This window comes from Callithrix jacchus, chromosome 8 (assembly GCF_049354715.1).
Source record: "Callithrix jacchus isolate 240 chromosome 8, calJac240_pri, whole genome shotgun sequence".
In the NCBI taxonomy this organism is placed as follows: domain Eukaryota; kingdom Metazoa; phylum Chordata; class Mammalia; order Primates; family Cebidae; genus Callithrix; species Callithrix jacchus.
The window spans coordinates 11,399,212-11,423,407 of NC_133509.1; the positions used below are offsets into that span (position 1 = coordinate 11,399,212).

General features: G+C 42.5%; 1 protein-coding gene across 2 annotated transcripts in view; it reads left to right on the forward strand.

Annotated features, from left to right (window-relative positions):
- Window positions 1–24,196, forward strand: part of ZNF609 (zinc finger protein 609) — a 186,517-nt gene that overhangs the window by 112,410 nt on the left and 49,911 nt on the right. For both annotated transcript variants that reach the window (XM_035258815.3, XM_035258817.3), the window contains exon 2: window positions 11,970–12,195. In XM_035258815.3, the coding sequence (XP_035114706.3) occupies window positions 11,970–12,195 (226 nt within the window). The remainder of the gene's footprint in view (window positions 1–11,969; window positions 12,196–24,196) is intronic.

Genomic DNA, 24,196 nt, shown 5'->3' on the forward strand with positions numbered 1-24,196 from the left:
CAGCTTCATTTTGATTTCTAATATATTAAATATCAAGGGATATAGCCTACATAAGCCAAAGCTCTTTAAGGTTCTCTCTTTTTTTCTTTCCCCTGATGGGACTAGGTATAAGAGGGGGGAAAGATGTTAATTAAATGAAAAAAATAAGGCCAGGCTTGGTTGCTCACACCTGTAATCCCAGCACTTTGGGAGGCTGAGGCAGGTGGATCACTTGAGGTTAGGAGTTAAAGACCAGTCTAGCCAACATGGTAAAATCCCATCTCTAATAAAAATACAAAAATTAGCTGGGCATAGTGGCAGGCACCTGTAATCCCAGCTACTTGGGAGGATGAGGCAGGAGAATTGCTTGAATCCTGGAGGCAGAGGTTGCAGTGAGCCGAGATCTTGCCACTGCACTCCAGCCTGGGAGAGAGAGCAAGACTGCATCTCAAAATAATAATAATAATAATAAGGTTCTCAATTTTTAAGAATTTCCAGCTAGGTGCAGTGGCTGGCACACACCTGTAATCCTAGCACTTTGGGAGGCCGAGGCACAAGGATCTCTTGAGCCCAAGTGTTCGAGAGCAGCTTAGGCAACAATAGGGAGACCCCCATCTTTACAAATTTAAAAATTAAAAATTGAGCAAACTAACGCAGAAACAGAAAACCAAATACCACTTGTTCTCACTTGTAGGTAAGAACTAAATGATGAGAGCAAGTGGACACTTACAGGGAAACAAATAGACACGGGCCTACTCAGAGTGGAGTTAAAAAAGGTAGAGGGTGGGAGGAGAGAGATTAGGAAAAATAATAGTTACTAGGCTTAATACCTGGGTGATGAAATAATCTGTGCAACAGACCCCTGTGACAGAAATTTACCTGTATATCAAACCTGATATGTACCCCTGAACTTAAAGTAATAGTTTTTTAAAAAATTAGCCAAGTGCAGTGATGCATACCTATAGTCTCCGCTACTCAGGAGGCTAAGGCCTGAGGATTATTGAGTCCAGGAGTTTGAGGCCATCGCTCATGGTGGTGAGCGATGATTGTGCTCCAGCCTGGGTGACAGAACAAGACCCTGTCTCTAAAATAATAATTTTTTTAAAGAATTTCCATGGCCAGAAAGTTTTAGAACAGCTGGCTTATAGCAGGGAAAGTCATCCCATTTCTCCTTCCTAAGCACAGCAGAGCAAAATGTGATTTGTGATGTCTCAGTTTAAAATTCTCATGTTTTCTCACAGGACTGTCAATATGAATGATGATTCATTAGTTTTTTAGTACAGTTTGGTCCAGCCATGTTATAGGTTAAAGAGGCTTATCTGGGCCAGCCTAGGAATTGCTGTTTAAGACTTCTGACATTTGTGATTATTAATGTTTCAGAAAAAGACTTCAGCTTTCTGTTGTATTCACTTTACTTGGTTTGTGGGATTTTTAAATTTTGCATTTTGTTTGCTTATTTATTTTTATATCCTCAAAGGTAAAATAGTGTAGTAAAGGTGACACATTTAAGTCCTGACTTTTTAGGAAATCCATATGTGAAAGGAGGTAAAATAATTGTGTTCAGGAGAGGAAGTAGTTGCAGAAGTTCTTTATTCTTAGGAAGCAAATCCTAATGCTTACCTTGTAACCATACAGGAATAGGAGGGATCATCAGCCTTCTATGGTAAAAATACAGTTAGCTTCAGAGAAAGTACTTAGGCCTCTATCATCACTCATCAGCTGCAAAGTTGATAATCTTTGCTGGAGAAAATGTGAATTTCAAGCAGGCAGGAGATTGTAGAGTGGGAAGACTTAGGGAAGAGCAGTGGATATGCTTCATTCAGCAAAAACCTTTGCCACAGTAATGGACACTGCCATGTGATTTCTGTTGTGCACTGATTTTGCTTATGAGATTTTTTTCTTTGTTAAATTTCAAGCATAATTTATCTGTTCCCACACACTGGAAATTTGTAGACAGGTTTGAATATCAGGGTTGTTTGATCTGCTGTCTCCGGACCTCTTCAGAAGAAAAGACTTTAGGGTCTGAGCCTGAGACTGTATAGGGATTACTGCAGAAAAAGAGACTATAGACTGAAAGTCTTTAGTCTTCAAATTAAATGTTCAAAAGCAAAAACAAAAATCAAAAGAGAAAGAAATAAAATGTTATGTTCACTGCACTTAAATTTTCTAGTGCACAATGGAACAGCCTTCACTGCTGACCTTGACTAGGTACTGATTGGTTAAAATTAAGTGCTACAGTAGATCTTCTGTATCTACCCATGATACCTACCTGCCAGCCTCTGTTTTTTGTTTTGAGACAGGAGATAATAGAATACATAGCTTCTAAGAACTATTTGAAGACTGGTGATGTTGCCAGCTACTATGTCTTTTTCTTTTTTTCCTCCTTGCCTTCTGCTATAAGATATTTGGAAATTGACCAGATTTATAATCAAATTCTTTTTCAGAGCAGCCTAAGTGAAATCTGGAAGCTCAGCAGTCCAGGAGCTTTTTCTTTTTTTTTTTTTTTTAATTTTTTTTTTTTTTTTCCAAAGGTAGAGGAGAGGCAAGGTCCAAGTGTACTTACTGTTTGAAAAGGACCCGCAGGGCACAGTGGCTCGCACCTGTAATCCCAGCACTTTGGGAGGCCAAGGTGGTAGATAGCTTGAGCCCAGGACTTCAACACCAGCCTGGCAAACGTGGCAAAAACTTGTCTCTACAAAAAATACAAAAGTTAGCCAGGCATGGTAATGTGCACCTGTAGTCCCAACTACTCGAGAGGCTGAGGTCAAGGCTGCAGTGAGCCATAATCACATGAGCCTGGAAGACAGAATAAGATCCTGTCTCAGAAAAAAAAGAAGAAGAAAGAAAAGGACCTGGATTTCCTCTACTTATAGTTAAATGTTGTATTGTTTTGGGATTTATTCAGGATATTTTGTTATACTCTGACAAGAGCTTTGCCGGAAGGAGCCATTCAAATTTTTCTTTCCATCCTTAATTATCCCATGATATATACCTGCCAGCCTCTCATGACAAGGAATTACTGATTTTTCAGAATAAGCAAAAGTCATCCTATTTAAACTTATTTATTGATTGGAATTTTGTCTCAAAACTCCAGCCAGATAAAGTAGTTCAAATAATTGAGGATTTTTTTTTCTGTTTTTTTGTTTAGACAGTCTTGCTCTGTCACCCAGACTGGAGTACAGTGGTGCAGTCTCAGCTCACTGCAACCTCTGCCGCCCTGGTTCAAGCAATTCTTGTGCCTCAGCCTCCCAAGTAGCTGGGATTACAGACACCCACCACCACCCCTGGCTAATTTTTTTTGTGTGTGTGTGTGTATTTTTAGTAGAGATAGGGTTTTACCATGTTGGCCAGGCAAGTCTCCAACTCCTGGCCTCAAGTGATCTGCCCACCTCAGACCCCCAAAGTGCTGGGATTACAGGTGTGAGCTATGTGCCTAGCCTTTTTCTGTATTTCAAGAGACAAAAATAAATAACTAAATAAATAGATAAATGGGATTTTACCTCTCATTCTTTTAAATAACCTACAATAAGAACTTGGTGAGCAAATTAAGTTTTATATAATACCTTGAATACCTTGGTGGAGTATTTATATATTATCCATGAATCAGTGAGTATTCATTTTAATCCTCTCCCCTGTGCACCTATATTACTTTTTTTTTTTTTTAAAGATGGGGTTTCACCATGTTGGTCAGGCTGGTCTTGAACTCCCAACCTCAGGTGATCTACCTGCCTTGGCCTCCAAAGTGCTTGGATTACAGGTGTGAGCCACCAGGCCTGGCCGCACCTATATTACTCTTAATATTGCTGATGTTAGTCACTGTAAAATCTTGAAGCACCTTTTGGATTATTGGTAAAGATAACATCTCTCTCTTGCTCGTTCTTTTTTTTTTTTTTTTTTTTTTAATTAAAAAAAAAAGCAGTATCTCATTCTGTTGCCCAGGTTAGAGTGCTGTGGTACTACCTTGGCTCATTGCAGCCTCAGCTGTTTAGCTGCAATCCTCCCATCTTCTCAAGCAGTTCTTCCTTCTCAGCCTCCTGGGCAGCTAGGACTACAGGAACACACCACCATGCCTGGCTAGTTTTTGAATTTTTGTAGAGACAAGGTCTCTCTATGTTGCTCAGGCTGATGTAAAAGTCCTTAGCTCAAGTGGTCCTCTGTCCTTGGCCTCCCAAAGTGCTCGGATTGCAGGTGTGAGACACTGCCTCTGCCCTGATAACATCTTATGAACATAATGTTTAGTATATTTGATGACATCCTACTTTTTTTTTTTTTGAGATGGAGATTCATTCTTGTTGCCCAGGCTGGAGTGCAGTGGCTTGCTGCAACCTCTGCCTCCCTGGTTCAAGTGATTCTCCTGCCTCAACCTCCCAAGTGGCTGGGATTACAGGCACGTGCCACCACATCTGGCTATATTTTGTACTTTTAGTAGAGATGGGGTTTCTCTATGTTGGTCAAGCTGGTCTTGAACACCTGACCTCAGGTGATCCACCTGCTTTGGCCTCCCAAAGTGCTGGGATTACAGGTGTGAGCCACCATGCTCAGCCAGTGACACCCTACTTTCTACACAATCTTATCTGATAATTCTGAATAAATCTGAGCATTCACGTAACCATCATCCCCAACTATTTTTGGATAAAAGAAAGTTTCTTAGAACTACTGCTGTTATCAGTAGAACTAACTTCCTTCCTGTGTTTTGTGAAGGTGAAGATATAAGACTCATATTGTAAGGGGAGAAGGAAAGGTCTATCTCAAATATTTCTTCAGTAAATTTTCTTTCTTTTTTTTCAGACAGTGTCTCATTTTGTCATTCAGGCTGGAGTGCAGTGCTGCGGTCACATAGCTCACTGCTACCTCATCTTCCCAGACTCAAACAGTTCTCCCACCTCTCAGTCTCTGGAGTAGCTGGGTATACAGGGATATGCCACTATGCCCAGCTAATTTTTTATTTTTTGTAGAGACAGGCTTTTGCCATGTTGCCCAGGCTGGTCTAAAACTCCTGAGCTCAAGCAATCCTGCCGCTTTGGCCTCCCAGAGTGCTGGGATTACAGATAGAAGCCATCACATTTGGCCTTCAGTGCATTTTCTACCCATAAAGTTATGTTGCAGCAATGAAGATTTTTCTCCATCAGTGTCTCTCATCTGTGACAGGCAGTTGAAGTCAGTATATAATTACTCCTTTTGGGGAGATTAATGACTCTGGCCTTTCTCTATTTTCTCTAGTCCTTGTTTCTGTGTAATCTGCCTATCAGCATTCAAATCATTATAAATGCTATTAAACTGACTGGAGGTATATAGATATATATATCTCTATTTTGGTTCTCTTTTGCCCGGGCTGGAGTACGGTGGTACAGACTCACTCACTGCAACCTCCACCTTCCGGGTGCAAGCGATTCTCATGCCTCAGTCTCCTAAGTAGCTGGGATTACAGGCATGCGCCACCATGCCCAGCTAATGTTTTATTTTTAGTAGAGGTGGGATTTCACCATGTTGGCCAGCCTGGTCTTGAACTCCTGGCCTCAGCTGATTCACCCACCTTGGCCTCCCAAAGTGCTGGGATTACAGGCATGTGAACCACTGCTCCTTGCCTTAAATTGGTATCTAAAGGTAAATTGAGAAGTGCCATTTTAGGTTGGGCAACATAGGGAGACTGTCTCTACCAAAAAAAAAAAAAAACAAAAACAAAAACTTTTTTTTTTTTTTTTTTCCGGAGACAGAGTTTCATTGTATTGCCCAGGCTAGCCTCATACTCTTGGAGTCAAACAATCCCCCCACTTTGGGAGACCGAGGAACATGAATCACCTGGCGTCAAGAGTTTGAACCCAGCCTGGACAACATGGTGAAACCCTGTTTCTACTAAAAATAAAAATAATTTGCTGCGCTTGGTGGCGTGCCCCTGTAATCCCAGCTACTCGGGAGGCTGAGGCTGGAGAATCGCTTGAACCCAGAAGGCGGAGGTTGCAGTGAGTTTAGATTTCGCCATTGCACTCCAGCTTGGGCAGCAAGAGTTAAACTCTTATCTCAGAAAAATAAAATTTAGCCTATCATGGTGGTGCACATGTAGTCCCAGCTACTTGGGAGGCTGAGGCAGGAAGATTGCTTGAGCCAGAGAGGTCGAGGCTGCAGTGAGCCGTGCTCACCTCACTGCACTCCAGCCTGGGTGACAGAGCGAGATCCTGTCTCAAAGAAAGGAAATAACGATCTCTGGGTGCAGCGGCTCACACCTGTGATCCCAGCACTTTGGGAGGCTGAGGTGGGTGCATCACCTGAGGTCAGGAGTTTGAGACCAGCCTGGACAACATGGTGAAACCCCATCTCTACTAAAAATACAAAAATTAGCCGGGCATGGTGGCAGGACCCTGTAACTCCAGCTACTTGGGAGACTGAGGCAGGAGAATCTCTTGAACTTGGGAGGCAGACATTGCAGTGAGCTGAGATCACGGCATTGCACTCCAGCCTGGGCAACAAGAGTGAAACTCCATCTCAAAAACAAACATACATACATAAAATTATCATTAAAACATAAAGGATGTAAAGTGTTGGGAAACTCCATAGATCTCCTCTTCAAATTCTCTATAAGTCTCTTTTTCAAGCTTTTGTTTGTTTTGTTGTTTACCTCCCCAATAAGCTGAGCCCTAGGAGCCATGATGGTACTTCTTAGCATTTCAGAGACTTAAGTTAGCCTAACTTCTGTTGCTTATAGTTATTAAGTCATCTGATGACCTTAACTTTTTTATATTCCTGTTCCTTATTTTCTCTGTTGACACCAAACTCCTAACAATCTCTGCTCTTGTATTTTAGGTATATGAGAAAGAGGGCAAAGTGAGTCCTTTTCTGATATTTTTCTTTTCCTTTTTTGAGACAGGGTCTTGCTCTGTTGCACAGGCTAGAGTGCAGTGGTACAATCACAGCTCACTGCAGCCTTGACCTCTGGGGCTAAAGCAATCCTCCTGAAATGGGAAAAGTTCCCTTGTCCCCCTCACAGGGTGTGGGGTGGGAGTATGGCTCAATTCTTTAGTGCCCCGCTGCTCAAACCTCTAGAGGAGCTTACAGACAGTCAGGCTGTGGGGCTCCAAACCCACGGCAGTGTCTAGGGGTGAATGCTTAACAGCTGAAGCCCCAGTGGTTGTGTGTTACAGGGTGCTCTTTTAGTTTAGCTGTCCATAGGTGGCTTGTGTTAGTCAGCTCAGTTAGACCCCTGCCTTATCACAAGAACAGAGGGCTTTCTGTATCCCAAGGCTCTTGTCTTGTACTGGAAGAATTGAATCACACATGGGCTTGGAGAATGATTGTAAGGTTTTATTTTGTGGAATTAACTCAGCAGATTGGGGAGCCAGAAGGTAGATGGTTTTTCCCTGGAGTTGGGCTATTCTGTGGCCCAGGCTCTTCTACTGCCCCGGCCAAACTCCGCCTTGTTCCACAGCCTGTTGGCATCTGTCATGTGGTCTTCTGCGGCATGTTCCCCTCCACGTCCTCTCGACGTCCAGCTGTGTGTGTCTTCTTCTGCCAGTGTGTTCCTCTAGAAGTCCAGGCGCTTGTGTGTCTGCCTGCTAGGGTTTTGGGAGAGGTTTATAGGCTCGGCAGGAGGTGTGGCAGGCCAGGATGGTCTTGGGAAATGCAACATTTGGACGGGAAAACAAATATGCCTATCTTCACTGAGGTCCATGGGTACAGGCCCAAGGATGGAGCCCTAGCCAGGGACCATGTCCTCCTTTACCCAGTACTTCCCTTACCCACTTCTGTATCATTTAAAGAGCCCAAATTCTACTCTACCCAGCACATCCGTGTCACTCCTACCTCAGCCTCCCAAGTAGCTAGGACTACAGGTGTGTACCAACACACCAGCTAGTTTTGTTTTTTTTCTTAAGACAGGGTCTCCCAATGTTGCCCTGGCTGGTCTCAAACTCCTGGACTCAAGCACTCCTCCCACATCAGCCTCCCAAAGTGCAGGGACTACAGGCTTGAGCTACTGCACCAGCCCCCTCTTTCTGATTGTTACCTTCTCCTGGAAGGTGATAAATGAAGCTATGTTTGTTTCAGTGAATAACAGAATATGAAATCCTGTAAAGCCACATAGGTTATTAGATGAATGTCACAGAGCTTATTATGCTCTATGGCTTAATATAGATTATAGATGTGACCAAATGGTAATTAGCAGAGTCGGAGCTGTAATTCAATACTATTGTGCTGCTCTGTGATCTCTCTTCAGATTTCTGTTTCGAAGTAAACAGAAAACGAACAGTTCAAACCCAAAGGTGGATTTCATCACTTCTTCCCACCCCCAAACATCCCTTTTCATTAAGTAATTAGATAAAGTCTTCTTCATACAACAGAGATGCCAAACTCTGCCTAGTAACTCTAATCAGTAAGGGTAGTTTGATGCATGTTTGTTAATGAGTTCTTCATGTGTATGAGTCTGTTTTGTTATTCTTAGTGATCAGTTCAGCTAAATTTTCTTCTCTTCATTTATTCTGTAACAGGGTGTAATTTGGCAAACTGCTTGAATGCAACAGTGATGTTTCCAATCTACATTTTAGGTGTTCTTTTCTTGGTTTCTTTGTGCAAAATTGGGTGCTTGACTTTATCTAGAATGTATTAGAATATATTTCTCCTGGCTTGCCAAGAGCACTGAATAACCTAGCCGGAAATGAAACTACTACCAGAAAAGAGCTGTCTTTAGTGGCTCATAGAGTGTACAGGTTTCTCCCTGGGGTAAACTTTCTTCTGTGCCTAGGGTTGCTGCCTGAACTGTGGAATAGGTTGGCAATAGGACATGTGCAAAAGGCAATCAGAAAGTTCACAGGAGTGACCTGGAAGGTTTAGGTCAATGTCTGTGTCCAAGAGGACCTTGCAGGAATTTATCTTACTAATAGAAGAAATTATAGAAAAGAGAACAAACCCGAAGCAAAAGAAGTACACATATGGGCTGTGAAACTGCTTCTGTCACAGGTTTTCCCCAAGAGAAAGAACAGAGAAACAGAGGTGAGGCCAAGAGTAAAGATGATCTGTATACTTCCCCTCTCTAGTGACTCCCAAGGGTTTCTTCCATCACTGCAGAGGAGTGAGTTGAAAGGTTCCGGTTTACTTTTTCTGTGTTGTTTTTACCTTCACTTCTGTGCATGTTTAAAGGATCTCTCCAGGATCTACCACATCCCAGAAAGTTTGGCAAGTTAAATTATAAATGCCCAGTTTTCAAGAGAGCAGATATGCCTTTTGGCATTTATCATAAATGTAGACAATTCATTATACAGGCTTCCACTTCATTTTATGAAAAAGGTGGAGTTAGGCAGGTACAAGGGGTATGTGTGAGAGAATAATCAGATAAGGATAATGTTTTGGCAGCTCTTCAGGGAGCAGAATTAATCAGAATCAGTGTATAAACATTTTGTGGACTCACAATGATGATCTATGATCTGCAAATAGTGATGATTTTCTAAGCCAAGAAGTCAGAGCCAACTGTGGAGAATGGATGCAGTACCCAGACCTCAGCTTGTAGGCTAGTTTTCAAGGCCAGGAAGGTGTTTGTCCCTTTGTGTGTTGTGAGAGGGAAATGGATTATAGATAGAGTGATAGTCATGTAGTAAATTATTCCAGAATCAGAGTTCTGTTGCAGGGCTATTCAGAAGCTGGGATTAAGGATACATGTATGATCTTCTCTGATGTCTCTATTCAAGGACTACATTTAACCTAGACTTAAAATGTTATCACAAGGGGAAGAGTCCCAAAGACTTGAAAAGTCCCAATCATTGACTCTTGTTTTCTGGGTCTGCTGATTGGTATTCTACTTAATCTCCAGAGGAAAAAAGCCAGTGTGTGCATTGAGAGTCTTCGTATATGCAAGACATTATGCTCATATAGGATTGAGGTACCAATAGACTCAATTCTGAGTGATGCCCCAATCCTGAATGAGCATAATAGACTTTGTCAGTCTCATAAATTCTGGTATTTAAAGAGTGCCGTGGTGCAATCATAGCTCATTGTAGCCTCAATCTCTTGGGCTCAAGTAGTCCTCCCACCTCAGCCTCTGGAGTAGCTGAGAATACAGGCATGTGCCACCACACACAGATACCTTTTTTATTTTTATTTATTTATTTATTTATTTTTGAGACGGAGTTTTGCTCTTGTTACCCAGGCCGGAGTGCAATGGCGCGATCTCGGCTCACCACAACCTCCGCCTCCTGGGTTCAGGCAATTCTCCTGCCTCAGCCTCCTGAGTAGCTGGGATTACAGGTGTGCGCCACCATGCCCAGCTAATTTTTTGTATTTTTAGTAGAGATGGGGTTTCACCATGTTGACCAGGATGGTCTCGATCTCTTGACCTTGTGATCCACCCGCCTCGGCCTCTCAAAGTGCTGGGATTACAGGCGTGAGCCACTGCGCCCGGCTATTTTTATTTTTTACAGAGGTGGGGTCTTCTTGCTATGTTGCCCAGGCTAGTCTTAAACTCCTGGCTACCTCCTCCCTAGGCCTCCCAAAGCATTGGGACTACAGACATGAGCCACCACACCTTACCCATCACAACTTTTATGTTGTCTCTAGATGTGTTGCATTCTTCTTGGAACCTAACTATTTACATTCTTGTGAGAGGTTCTGGTTTTGAAGGCAGATTGCTAGTATTTGACTATTGACTATTTCTTTTTGTTTGTTTGTTTGTTTTAAGACAGAGTCTTGCTCTGTTGCCCAGGCTGGAATGCAGTGGTGCAATCTCAGCTCATTGCAACCTCCGCCTCCCAGGTTCAAGCTATTCTCCTGCCTTAGCCTCCCGAGTAGCTGGGATTACAGGCGCCTGCCACCATGCCCAGCTAGTTTTTGTATTTTTAGTAGAGATGTGGTTTCACCATGTTAGGCTGGTCTCTAACTCCTGACCTCAGGTGATCCACCCACCTCAGCCTCCTGAAGTGCTGGGATTACAGGCATGAGCCACTGTGCCCAGCTGAGTATTTCTATCTATGTGTACATAATCAACTACATCTTTAGAGTATTATGGATTGGCTTCTGTGTGGCAACAGCACCTCCTGTTTCTTACAAATTAAACAACCACTGTTATAGTCTCTAAGGGTTAGAAACTCCCACCAGATTAATCCTAGCACTCCTATAACTTTTAAGTAGATTCCTTCTAGCTAAATATGTATTAAAGTACCTAAGATCATTAGGAATCATGGCATTCCTAGGATTTGGCTGTTTCTTCCTCTCTTTATCCCCAATCAAATTCGTGGATTTTATGCCAGACTAATGTACTATTTGCTGAATTGTAGATTGGTAGGAAGCATAGTGGTGGTAGCAGAACATACCTCAGATGCTGGGCCTTGTCTTTCTCATCAGTCTGTGCACTCTGTTACTATTGAAATCTGGCACTGATTCTCTTTTATTAGAGACTTTTTTTAGTGAGATGAGAAAAATAGAACTTTTTAAAAAAATGCGCCAACTGTAGTTTATGAGGAAGATCATTACAAGCTTTTTTTTTTTTTTTTTTTTGAGACGGAGTTTTGCTCTTGTTACCCAGGCTGGAGTGCAATGGCGCGATCTTGGCTCAGCGCAACCTCCACCTCCTGGGTTCAGGCAATTCTCCTGCCTCAGCCTCCTGAGTAGCTGGGATTACAGGCACATGCCACCATGCCCAGCTAATTTTTTTTTTGTATTTTTAGTAGAGACAGGGTTTCACCATGTTGACCAGGATGATCTCAATCTCTTGACCTCGTGATCCACCCGCCTTGGTCTCCCAAAGTGCTGGGATTACAGGCTTGAGCCACCACACCTGGCCTATAAGCTTATTAATAAGAATTTCTCTTAATACAGGATGCTGTCATCTAAACCACTAGATTTGTAGTGGTATCATAAGCCAGAACTTGAAAAGAAGAACCAAAGTCTCTTATATTTACAGCTGTCTGCATTCTGGCATTAATAGATGTAGGACTAGATTAAATACAGAAAACGTATTTTTTTCTCAGTGTTCGCTGTGCAACTCAGCTACTACTTTTTCTTCCCCCCAACAGATGGAGTCCCCTGTTTCTACACCAGCGGTACTGCCAATACACCTTTTGGTGCCAGTGGTCAATAATGACATCTCATCTCCTTGTGAGCAGATCATGGTTCGTACCCGATCAGTTGGGGTCAACACATGTGATGTGGCTCTAGCCACAGAGCCTGAGTGCTTGGGCCCCTGTGAACCTGGAACTAGCGTCAACCTTGAAGGCATCGTGTGGCAGGAAACGGAAGATGGTAAGTGCGATATGTGGCTTTCCCATTCTTTCTCACCCTTCTTCTGCAGAGGAGCTACCAGGGGCTTATTGTTGTAAATACTGCAAAGTGTTTATTAGACTCTCAAGTGTCCACAGTCTGCAAGTGATACCCACACAGAGGATTTTAGCAGACTGAGCAAAATTTGCCAGCTTCTAGAGATTGCCAATGCCAGCTTTTTAGATTAATTATCTTTGCTTCATTCTTTAACAGTGTTGACCTTGGTACTTAAGCAGTCATGTGATAGTTGTTGGCCAGGTAATTCAAACTGTATCTCCATATCCCTTCTATCATTTTATATGAGAGAGTTAGATTATAAATTAAATTCGAGGTCAGGCTTGAAGAGAAAAAGTAATAAAAGGGCAGCTGAGGGAGTCACTGGAATGAATAGTCACTCTTAAATTGACTTAATGTTGGCTCATTGCATATGCTGGTCTTGCCTTTTTTAACACCTGTAGGTACAGCCAGCTTACTCTTCCCACTGATTGCCTCATTGCCCAGCCACCCACACCACTTCATGTGTCTGTCACTTAGTACAGATTTTATAGGCCAAGGCAACAGAGAAATGTTTAGATGGTCTTGTTTTCAGGTATCCACTAACCGGTTGGTTCACTGTAGGTTGCTGCTGCCCAACGCATGTAGACTTCTTGCATATTCCATTTGCCCCAGAGAACAGAATCTCTTCTGTTTTTGGAAATTCATGAACCTGAAAAAAATGGAAGTGTAAAGGGACTTAATGGGGTTATTTCAGATCTTTTGGTAATATCTGGTGGCAATTTGATTTCTGCATATTCTTTTTATAAAGAATCCAAGTCCTTGTCAGAGTATATGTGGTTAGAGAGGCTGGGCCTCAGAGTCCTGTCATGTCTCTGCATCAGTAACCAGACTTTCAAACTATCCTCACTCTGAGGAATTTAGAGGCCAAGAGGAGCACAGCTAATCATCTCTGATTATCACAGAGCAATCTTGTCAGTCTGCCCATAGGAATTCAGGCATTTCATTCTGGTGATTTTAACAAAAGTCTGTTTCCCTGAATATTTTGTTGTCATTCAGTATTTATTTAAAGTTTACCATGCAGTAGGTGCTGTTGTGTTACAGGTTAAGAACTCTGTGTTCTGGCCTGTCTCGTCATTAGGGATATAATACATCCTCAGCTTTCAGAATAACATTGCTAATGAGATTTTTATCATGTGCCTGTGTGGTAGAAGCTGATGCAGAGAAGGTAGAGGGTGAGTTTAACTCTGGAGGTTGACTCTGGGTATGTGTGTACAATATACCATCTGAAAATCACAAAGTGGCTATCTAATTTTTAAAATATCATCTGCTTATGGACAAATCTGAATAATCACAGAGTCTGTTGGAATGACAGACATATCCAAACCACATCTCTGTGCCACCAAGCAACCTTCAAGGCCTCTTGCCTTAATATATTGAAGATAGAATAAATCAATTTCCTGCCTATTTGTTCTGCTTGTCCTTATGACAGTGACTCTTTTCCATGGACAAGATGCTTTTTGTATATGTGAACCTAACAAAAACTTCTGGAGAGTGAGGCTAATGCTTTCACTCTCTTGAGGACAATATACCTGTTTATCTGATGATTCCTTCCTGCCAGGGGGAAGCTAACAAATAATTTTTTTAAATTTCTTGTAAATTATTTGCTCTGAAAGGCTCTCTTATCAGGTTGTCACAGGCAGCCTATTATTACCAAGTTCCCCTGTTACATTTGTTTGTTTGTTTTTCATTTTTTGGATTTTTTTTTTTTTTTGAGACAGAGTCTTGTTCTGTCGCCCAGGCTGGAGTGCTGCAGTTCGATCTTGGCTCACTGCAACTTCTACCTCCCAGGTTCAAGCAATTCTCCTGCCTCAGCCTCCTGAGTGGACGACAGGCACATGCCACCACGCACAGCCCATTTTTGTATTTTTAGTAGAGACGGTGTTTCACCATGCTGGCCAGGCTGGTCTTGAACTCCTATGATATGCCCACCTCTGCCTCCCAAAGTGCTAGGATTATAGGTTTGAGCCACCTCCCATGGCCCAATATGTACTTTTAAGGTACTCTGTACTTTATTTCATAGTACACATCACAGTTTGCAACTTTGTTTATAATTTTATGATTTTTCTATTAATGTCTATCTCTTCTACTGTGTTAGAAGTTGTGTGAGATCAGGCACTCTGTTTTGCTCATCATTGTAACCAAAGTAGTTAACGTAGGTGGCAGCTGACACCTATAGTAGTAGACTGTCAAAAATATTTGTTTGAGGCCAGGAGTAGTGGGTCACCTCAGGTCAGCAGTTGGAGACCAGCCTGGCCAAGATGGTGAAACCCCATCTCTACTAAAAATACAAAAAAATTAGCTGGGCATGGTGTTGTGTGCCTGTAATCCCAGCTACCTGGGAGGCTGAGACAGGAGAATCGCTTGAACCCAGGAGGCAGAGGTTGCAGTGAGCCGAGATCGTGCCATTGCACTCCAGCCTGGGTGACAGAGCAAGACTCTGTTAAAAAAAAAAACAACATTTGGGTGAATAAAGAAATGCTTGCATCTATGTCATTGTGATTTCTGGATCTATCTTAATATATATCTAGTGGGTATTAAAATACTGCTTGAAACTTAGGAATGGTGTCACAATACTTTCCAAAATTCTAATCTTCTCTGAAATTCAGAATAACTACTGCTTTCACCAGGTTTGAGATCAGTCTCATTGTCTAAATCTATAAGTTTTTGTTTTTTGTTTTTTTTTTTTAGATGGAGTGTCACTCTGTCTCCCAGGCTGGAGTCCAGTGGCGCCATCTCGGCTCACTGCAACTTCCACCTCCCAGGTTGAAGCAATTCTCCTTACTGAGACTCCTGAGTAATTGTGATTATAGGTGCCCACCACCATGCCCAGCTAATTTTTGTATTTTTAGTAGAGATGGGGTTTCACTACGTTGATCAGTCTGGTCTCGAACTGCTGACCTCAGGTGATCTGCCCGCCTCAGCTTCCCAAAGTGTTGGGATTACAGTGTGAGCCATTGCGCCCAGCCCAGATTTTTAATCCTACTTTTAATACCAGGTTTTCTCCCACTTACTATATTTCAAGGCTTAGCTCTGTTCTATATTTTTTTATTTCATCCCAAGGGAAAGAGAACTGTTCTACAATAATATACTCATTTTTCTTTGCTTTCTGGTCACCCCAGAGGGCCTTCACCTGAACTGTCAGTTGGCGAAGATCTGAATTGTGATCAGAGTTGGTTCAGATTCCTTTTCATCTTCAGGTAACAGAGATTTCCTGCAAAGATTATTCTCTAAAGATCTATAAGATCCAGTATACTGAGTCAGTCCTCAAGTTAATCATAAGAACTACATACAGATACTTTTTAAAAAAATTCTTCCAGACTTCTAGGTTTTTTGTCTGCCACTCAACATTTTGTACTTCTGTCTGTCTCTTTGTCCAGCAAACTACTTACTGTCTTCAAACAGAAAAGTCCTTACAGCTCAGAGCGAAGCTGTGAATGCTTGGCCTCTGAGGGGATGGAGGACACTGAGGTTCCTGTAGAACTGAGCCACCTTGCTGAGAACAGGTGTAGGAGTCATGGCCTCAATTATTCCTAGTTTCTTTGCCTACTTGTCCTACAGTGTTACTTCTTTCTATCCTCTTCTTTGCCTATTGCTCACTTTAAACCTTGCCTTGGAGGCATTTTTAAATTCCTGCAGATTCCATTTTCTTTTAGTTTGTTCATAATTCAGTCAGCACTGCAAAGATCATACTTGACTGGATTCAACCTTGGAACTGTTAAGAAGACCCAAGTGTAACCTAGAATTTTTTGTTTGTTTGTTTTTGAGACATTCTCAGCTCTATACAAGGGCCATTTCCACTGGATTTTGCTTTATCTCACCTCACTTCAAATCAAAATATTAAATATTGCCGAGGCAGGTGGATCATCTGAGGTCAGGAGTTTGAGACCAGCCTTGCCAACATGGGGAAACCCTGTCTCTATTACAGATGCAAAAATTAGCCAGTAATCCCAGCTACTTGGGAGGCTGAGGCAGGGGAATTACTTGCATCCAGGAGGTGGAGGTTGCAGTGAGCCGAAATTGTGTCACTGCACTCCAGTGTGGGCAACAGAGTGAGACTTTGTCTCAAAAAACTACCAAGTACCAAGTCTATTCTGGGTTCACAAGGCCTAACTCTAATCCGGGATCCTGGAAACAAAGTTTAAGAAGCCTTAAAGAAGACTGTATACTTTTTCTGACACAAAATTGCTTACTAGCTTGTATGGTATTTTAAAGAAAGGCAAGGCTGACCTTTAGGTAAGAATTCCCGGAGAATGCTGTAGTTCTCCTTTCTGGCCAGTAGCACTAACCCAAAGGCTAATACCAGTTGTGTAGTTTACTTTGGCAAATGTGCTTTATGGAAGAATTTATGGTATAATGGAAGGAGCACTGGGCTAAAAATCTGGAGACTTCTATATCTCTACCACTATCATTATGACCTTGGAAAAATCCCTTAATTTTCCTGGGCCTTATTTACCTCATCTTTTAAGTTGAAATAAATGACCAAGTAGGACCTGTCAGTTCTTTTTTTTTTTTTTTTGAGACGGTTACACTGTGTCACCCAGACTGGAGTATGCAATAAAATCATCTCTCACTGTAGCCTCAGACTCTTGAGCTCAAGTGATCCTCCTTCCTTGGCCTCCTGCGTAGCTTGGACTACAGGCATGTGTGGCCATACTCAGCTAAATGTTTTCTTTTCTTTTTTTTTTTTTTTTAAATAGAGACAGAGTCTTGCTGTGTTGCCCAGGCTGGTCTCAAACTCCTGACCTCAAGTGATCCTCCTGCCTCAGCCTCCCAAAGTGCTGGCATTACAGGTGTGAACTACCATGCCTAACCTGTCAGCTCTTAAGTTATAAGAATCTATGCAGACCAGGTGTGATGGCTCATGCCTGTAATTCCACCAGTTTGGAAGGCCGAGGCAGATGGATCACTTGAGCCCAGGAATTTGAGACCAGCCTGGACAACACAGCAAGACCCTGTCTCTACAAAAATAAAAATTTTTAATCATGGAATCAGGGCCAGGCACAGTGGCTTGTGCCTGTAGTCCCAGCTACTCAGGAGGTTAAGGCAGGAGGATCACTTGAGCCCAGGAGTTCAAAGCAACAGTGAGCTATGATTGTGCCACTGTGTTCCACTCTAGGTGACAAAGTGAGACCCCCATCTCAAAAAAAGAAAAACATGGAATCAGCATGGGTTTAACACTGGTTGACTATGGCAACTTGAAAACAAACAAATGGCTGGGAATGGTGTCTGACACCTGTAATCCCAACACTTTGGGAAGCCGAAGCAGGTGGATTACTTGAGGCCGGGAGTTCGAGACCAGCCTGGCCAATATGGTAAAACCTCATCTCTACTAAAAATAGAAAAATTAGCTAGGTGTGGTGACATATGCCTGTAATCCCATCTACTCTGGAGGCTGAGGCAAGAGAATCCCATGAACCCAGGAGGCAGAGGTTGCAGTGAGCCAAGATCGCCCCACTGCACTCTAACCTGGACGACAGAGTGAGACTATCTCAAAAGAAAAATATTGGCTGGACGTGGTAGCTCACACCTGTAATCCCAGCACCTTGGCCTCCCAAGGTGAGTAGATCACCTGAAGTCAGGAGTTCGAGACCAGCCTAACCAACATGGTGAAACCCAGTCTCTACTAAAAATAGGAAAATTAACCAGACATGGTGGCATGCACTTGTAGTCCCAGCTGCTCAGGAGGCTGAGGCACAAGAATTGCTTGAACCCAGGAAGCAGAGGTTGTAGTGAGCTGAGATCACCCCACTGCACTCCAGTCTGGGCAACAGAGCAAGACTCCGTCTCAAAAAAAAAGAAAAGAAAAGAAAAATATCAATACCAGCAATGAGCTGGGCATGGTGGTTCACACCTGTAATCCCAGCACTTTCGGAGGTGAAGGTGGGTGGATCACCTGAGGTCAGGAGTTCGAGACCAGCCTGGCCAACATGGTGAAACCCCTTCTCTACAAAAAATAACACAAACAAAGTTAGCTGGGTATGGTGGTGGGCGCCTGTAATTCTAGCTCTTCAGGAGGCTGAGGCAGGAGAATTGCTTGAACCCAGGAGGCAGAGGTTGCAGTGAGCTGAGATCGTGCCATTGAACTCCTGCTTGAACAATAAGAGCAAAATTCCATCTCAAAAAAAAAAAAACAGCAGCGGCAATGAAATGTTATTATACAGTTGTTGTGTAGTTTTATTTCATCAGAAAATGAAAGTGCTCACTTTGTGTCTTAGTCCATTTTGTGCTGCTCTAAGAGGCTACTGCAGGATAGGTAATTTATAAACAATACAAGTATATTTGACTCACAGTTCCGGAGACTGGGAAGTCCAAGATTGAGGGGCTGCATCTGGTGAAGGCCTTCCTGCTGCATCATAACATGGCATCACATGGTGAGAGAACACATGAGAACAGGGTAAAGGAAGGGAACCTAACTCATCTTTTTATCAGGAACCTATTCCTGTGATAGCAGCATTCATCCATTCATCAGGACAGAATCCTTATAACCCAATAATCTTATTAAAAGATCCCATCTCTCAACACTATTATATTGGTGAGTAACTTGCCAACACATAAACTTTGGGAGACGCATTCAAATCATAATACCTTACTAGTCACAAATTCAGGAAATCTCTACCTCTTGTTGTTCGACTCCTGATCCTACACTGACAGGTAGGAGAATTCCCAAACTGATCGAGCTGTTTATGATGCAAGTATATATGCTAACTTATATAAGTTGAGCCTGCAGTACTTAGTAGTCCCTTCATCTCCCTGTTATGTTTCCATTTTCCAACACTTAACTTCATTCTCAAGATTCATTAGCCCCATTTGTTCTCTTTTTTTTAAGACAGAGTCTCACTCTGTCTCCCAGGCTAGAGTGCAGTGGTGCGATCATGGCTTACTGCAGCCTTGGCCACTGGGCTCAGGTGATCCTCCTCCTTCAGCCTTCCCAGTAGCTGGAACTACAGGTGCATGCCACCACACCCAATTAATTTTTTGTATTTATTGTAAACATTCACCATGTTGCCCGGGCTGGCGTCAAACTCCTGGACTCAAGCAATCTGGTTGCTTCAGTGTCCTAAAGTTCTGGGATTTACAGGAGTGAGCCACTGCACCGAGCCTTGCTTCATGCCCTTGACAACAACTGAGATCAAAACCACCCACTTAAATCCCCTCAGCTTCCCTCCTCTCTTCCTTAATAATGAGTATTTCCCACCCCATCACACACTTTCTACCTCCTTATTCAGATTCTTTGAAAGTTGATACCATAAATTCCCCCTCCAAACCCCCATACACACTGACATGGAGTCTCGCTCTGTCACTCAGGCTTGAGTGCAATAGCACAATCTCGGCTCACTGCAACCTCCACCTCCTGGGTTCAAGTGATTCTTCCACCTCAACCTCCCGAGTAGCTGGGACCACAGGCGCGTGCCACCATGCCTGGCTAATTTTTGTATTTTTAGTAGAGATGGGGTTTCACCGTGTTGGCCAGGCTGGTCTCAATCTTTTGACTGTGTGATATGCCTGCCTCGGCCTCTCTCTTCCTCCTTGTATTCATTTAATCAGAAATTCCTGGTGAGATCCAGGATGCTGAAATATTGGTCATTTCAGTCCTATCAGCCTATAGCCAGGGTCTGTAGCACCTGGTGCCCTGCTCCCTTCCCCACAGGCAAACAGCCTTATTCACAATATATTTTTTCATTTATTGTGTGTGCCATCATGGGGAAAGTTCAGGAAATATTGAGTTAGGAATGGCATTTAGCTGCTATGAAAAGAAAATGAAATTATAGTAATGATTTAATATAGGATCTGGAGGTAGATAGGTAAGTAAATAGGAGGGGTATGATGAATTCACAATGGAATCACTGTTTCAGGCTTCTTAAAGTTACTTCTTTATTGCAAAATTGCTTTTGTAGCTCCACCCGTCACATTTTTTTCCAGTCTTGAAAGAAAAGGAAAGTAGAATAGAAAAAAGCACCTGCCTCCCATCTTAATCTGTTACCTTTGGAGAGGTTTCCCAGAAGCCATAGCATAAGACTTCTGCTGGCATCTTGTTGGCTACCCTGTATGCAAGGAAGGCAAGAAATGTAACCTTTTATCCGGATGCATTACTTCCCCACACAAAATAAGGGATTTTACTAAGGGAAAAGGGAAGAAATTAGCAGAATCTGCCACTCTTCTGCTCTGCATAGCCTTCATAGATCATAACTTCCAAAAGCTATTAATTTAGCAGCTTTCTATTTTAAGTACTCTGCTATATATTCATGTCTTTATCTGTCTACCTTGTATGAACAATACCCAGAACTTTATCTCTACACTTGACTTTTTGCCTAGTACAGTTTCACTGATGAACATCACCAGAAACTGATTTATTAAATTCAAAATGTCTAAAAGGAGTATTCATCATTTTTTACCAAATATTTGCTTGTCTTCTCTATTTCTCTTCATTACACCTGCTTCCTCATTACCATCCTCCTAATTTTTTTTTTGGAGACAGAGTCTCACTCTGGAGTGCAGTGGCTCAATCTCGGCTCACTGCAACCTCTGCCACCTGAGTTCAAGCAATTCTCCTGCCTCAGACTCCCAAGTAGCTGGGATTACAGGTGCCTGCCACCACACCCAGCTAGTTTTTGTATTTTTAGTAGAGACGGGCTTTCGCCATGTTGGCCAAGCTGGTCTTGAGCTCCTGACTTCATGTTCCACCCACCTTGGCCTCTCAAAGTGCTGGGATTACAGGCATGAGCCACCGTACCCAGTCTACCATCCTCCTAATTTTCTGGGCTCAAACCTCCCTAGTCATCTCTGACTCTTCACCCTTTATCTCTTTGTATAATTTTTTAGTGGTTTCTCTAGGGATTATAAGATATATATTAACTTTTCACAGTTTCCTTAAAATTAGTATCTCAAGTGGAATGTAGAAATCTTACTACCATTTAAGTCTCTTTACTCCCCATTCTTCTGTTTGTTTGAGATGGAGTCTCACTGTGTCACCCAGGCTGGAGTGCAGTGTCGTGATCTTGGCTCACTGTAACATCCAAGAAGAGACAGGGTTTCACCATGTTGGCCAGGCTCGATCCTGACCTCAAATGATCTGCCCGCCTCAGCCTCCGAAAGTACTAGGATTACAGGTGTGAGCCACTGCACCCAGCCTTACTCTCCAATCTTTTTTCTTTCTAGTTTTATAAATTATTTCTTCTATGATGATTTAGAGGGACTATCTTCAAATGAATACAGATATTTCATAATATCTGGCCATTTTCTAACCAGTTATTTGTTGCACAATAAGCTACCTCACATCTTTCAGCAAGAAATATATTAAATTTGAATAGTAAAGACATTACATAATGAATTAGGACACAATTAAAATTTGCTTTAAATATTTCTTTAGGGGAGAGGAGGACACCACATTTCTACTCAATGAAGAGAAGTAATTTTATATTCCAGAGATCTTTTTTTTTTTTTTTAGCATCTATTATGCTATGAATTCGTAGGGAAGAGGTTCCAGCAGCTCAGGCTCCTTCCCATTTGTTTTCACAAAGTGTGCTGCTTTGGGTGGAGCAGGCTGCTGCTTCAGTTGAACCCAGTTGCCTTTCTCTTTGGCTTCTTTCTTTTTCTGATCATTTTCCTTCATGTGTTTCAGGAAGTTATGTCAGCTCTTAATATCAGCTCGATACACACATTAATTCTCTTGGCAAGAATCTTGCCCTTGTCTGTTTACCTCAATGCCAACAGCACGCTGGAGAACATTGTATACTCTTCCAGTTTTGCCATGGTAACACTTGTGGGGCATTCCTCTCTGAACAGTACCCATTCCCTTGATGTCTACAATATCACCTCTCTTATAGATTTGCATATACATGGCCAAAGGAACAACTGCACATTTTCTAAAAGGCCTAGCGAACATATATCGGGTGCCTCTATTCTTAACCTTTGTGTTCATCAAGTTACTGGAAGATAGCTGTTCCAGCCAGAAGGCTCCATTCTTTATGTTGTCGTTGTCTTATGGTAGCCTATTGCCTGCTTCTGTATGGCTTATGAGCTAAGAAGTGGGGGTGTGTGTGTGTGTGTGTGTGTGTGTGTGTGTGTGTATTTTGAGACAGGGTCTTGCCCTTCCACCCAGGTGGGAGTGCAGTGGTGAGATCACTGGCTTATGCAGTAGCACAATCATGGCTCACTGCAGCCTCAACCTACCAGGCTCAGCCTCCCAAGTAAGTAGGACCACCAGAGCATGCTATCATACCCAGGAAGTTAAAAAAATTTTTTTGTAGAGACAAGGTCTTACTACGGTGCCTAGGCTGATCTTGAATTTCTGGGCTCAAGCAATCCTCCCACCTCAGCCTCCCAAAGTGCTGGGATTACAGGCATGAGCAAGCATGCCCAGCCTATATTTTTTAATAGTTGAAAAAACTCAAAACCCAAGAATATTTGTGAGGCATGAAAATTATATAGAATTCAAATTTCAGTGTCTATAAATAAAGCGGTTTTCTGTTTGTTGTTTTTATTATTTTTTAGAGACAGAGTCTCACTCTGTCACCCAGTCTGGAGTGCCGGGGTGCAGTCTTGTCTCACTGCAACCTCTGCCTCCCAAGTAGCTGGGATCGCACACCTGGCTGATTTTTTTTTTGTTGTTTTTTTTTTAGTAGAGACAGGGTTTTGCCATGTTGGCCAGGCTGGTCTGGAACTCCTGACCTCAGGTCTGCCTGCCTTGGCCTCCCAAAGTGCTGGGATTACAGGTATGAGCCACCATGCCTGGCTTTTGTTGTTTTTATTTATTTATTTATTTATTTATTTATTTATTTTGAGATAAAGAGTCTTGCTTTGTTTCTGAGGCTGGAGTGCAGTGGTGTAATCATGGCTCGCTCTAGGCTCAAGCAGTCTCCCACCTCAGCCTCCCAAGTAGCTGGGACTGCAGGCACATACTACCATGCCCAACTAATTTTTTTTGGTTTAAATTTTTTTTGTAGAGGTAGGGTCTCACTATGTTTCCCAGGCTGGTTTCAAACTCCTAGGCTCTAGTAATCCTCCTGCCTCAGCCTCACAAAGTGCTGGGATTACAAGTATGAGCCACCACTCCTGGTTTATAAATAAAGCATTTTGTTGTTGTTGTTGTTGTTTCTATAACCTCCTATTAGAAGTAACTTGTTTTGTTTTTTTTGACACAGGCTGGAGTGCAGTGGTGTAATCACAGCTCACTGCAGCCTCCACCTCCCGGGCTCAAGTAATCCTCCTACCTCAACCTCCCAAGTAGCTGAGACTACAGGCATGTACTATCCCATCTGGCTAATTTTGTATTTTTTGTGGAGACAGGGTTTTGCCTTTTTGCCCAGGCTGGTCTTAAACTCCTGGGCTCAAATGATCCGTCCACCTCAGCCTGCCAAAGTGCTAGGAGTATAGGTGTGAACCATCACACCTGGCCTGTAATATTTTCTTACGGAAATGAGATCTCCCTGTGTTGCCCAGGCTCATCTTCACCTCAAGCAGGGCTTGAGTTGGGCCCCAGCAGTCCTCCTACCTCGGCCTTCCAACATATTGGGATTATACGTATAAGCCACTGCGCCTGGCCCCATAAATAAAGTTTTATTGGAAGACAGTCATTCTCATTTAATATATTTTGGCCACATTTGCCCTACAATGGCAGAGTCCAGAAGTTGTAACAGAGACCACATGGCCTGCAAGGCCAAAACTCTTTGCTATCTGGTCTTTTATTGAAAAAGTTTACCAATCTCATGCCTTATTATTATATCTTGGGTTTATTTGTTTGTTTTTGAGACAGGTTCTCACTCTGTCATCCAGGCTATAATGCAGTGGCGTAATCTCTTGTCTTATAGCTAACACATTGGAAATCACATAAGATAATTAAAAAAAATTTTTTTCTCTTTTAGTTGTTAGACTATAAAAAACTCAAGAGAATAATTTATTATGTTTACCATTTCTTTCTTTTTTCAGA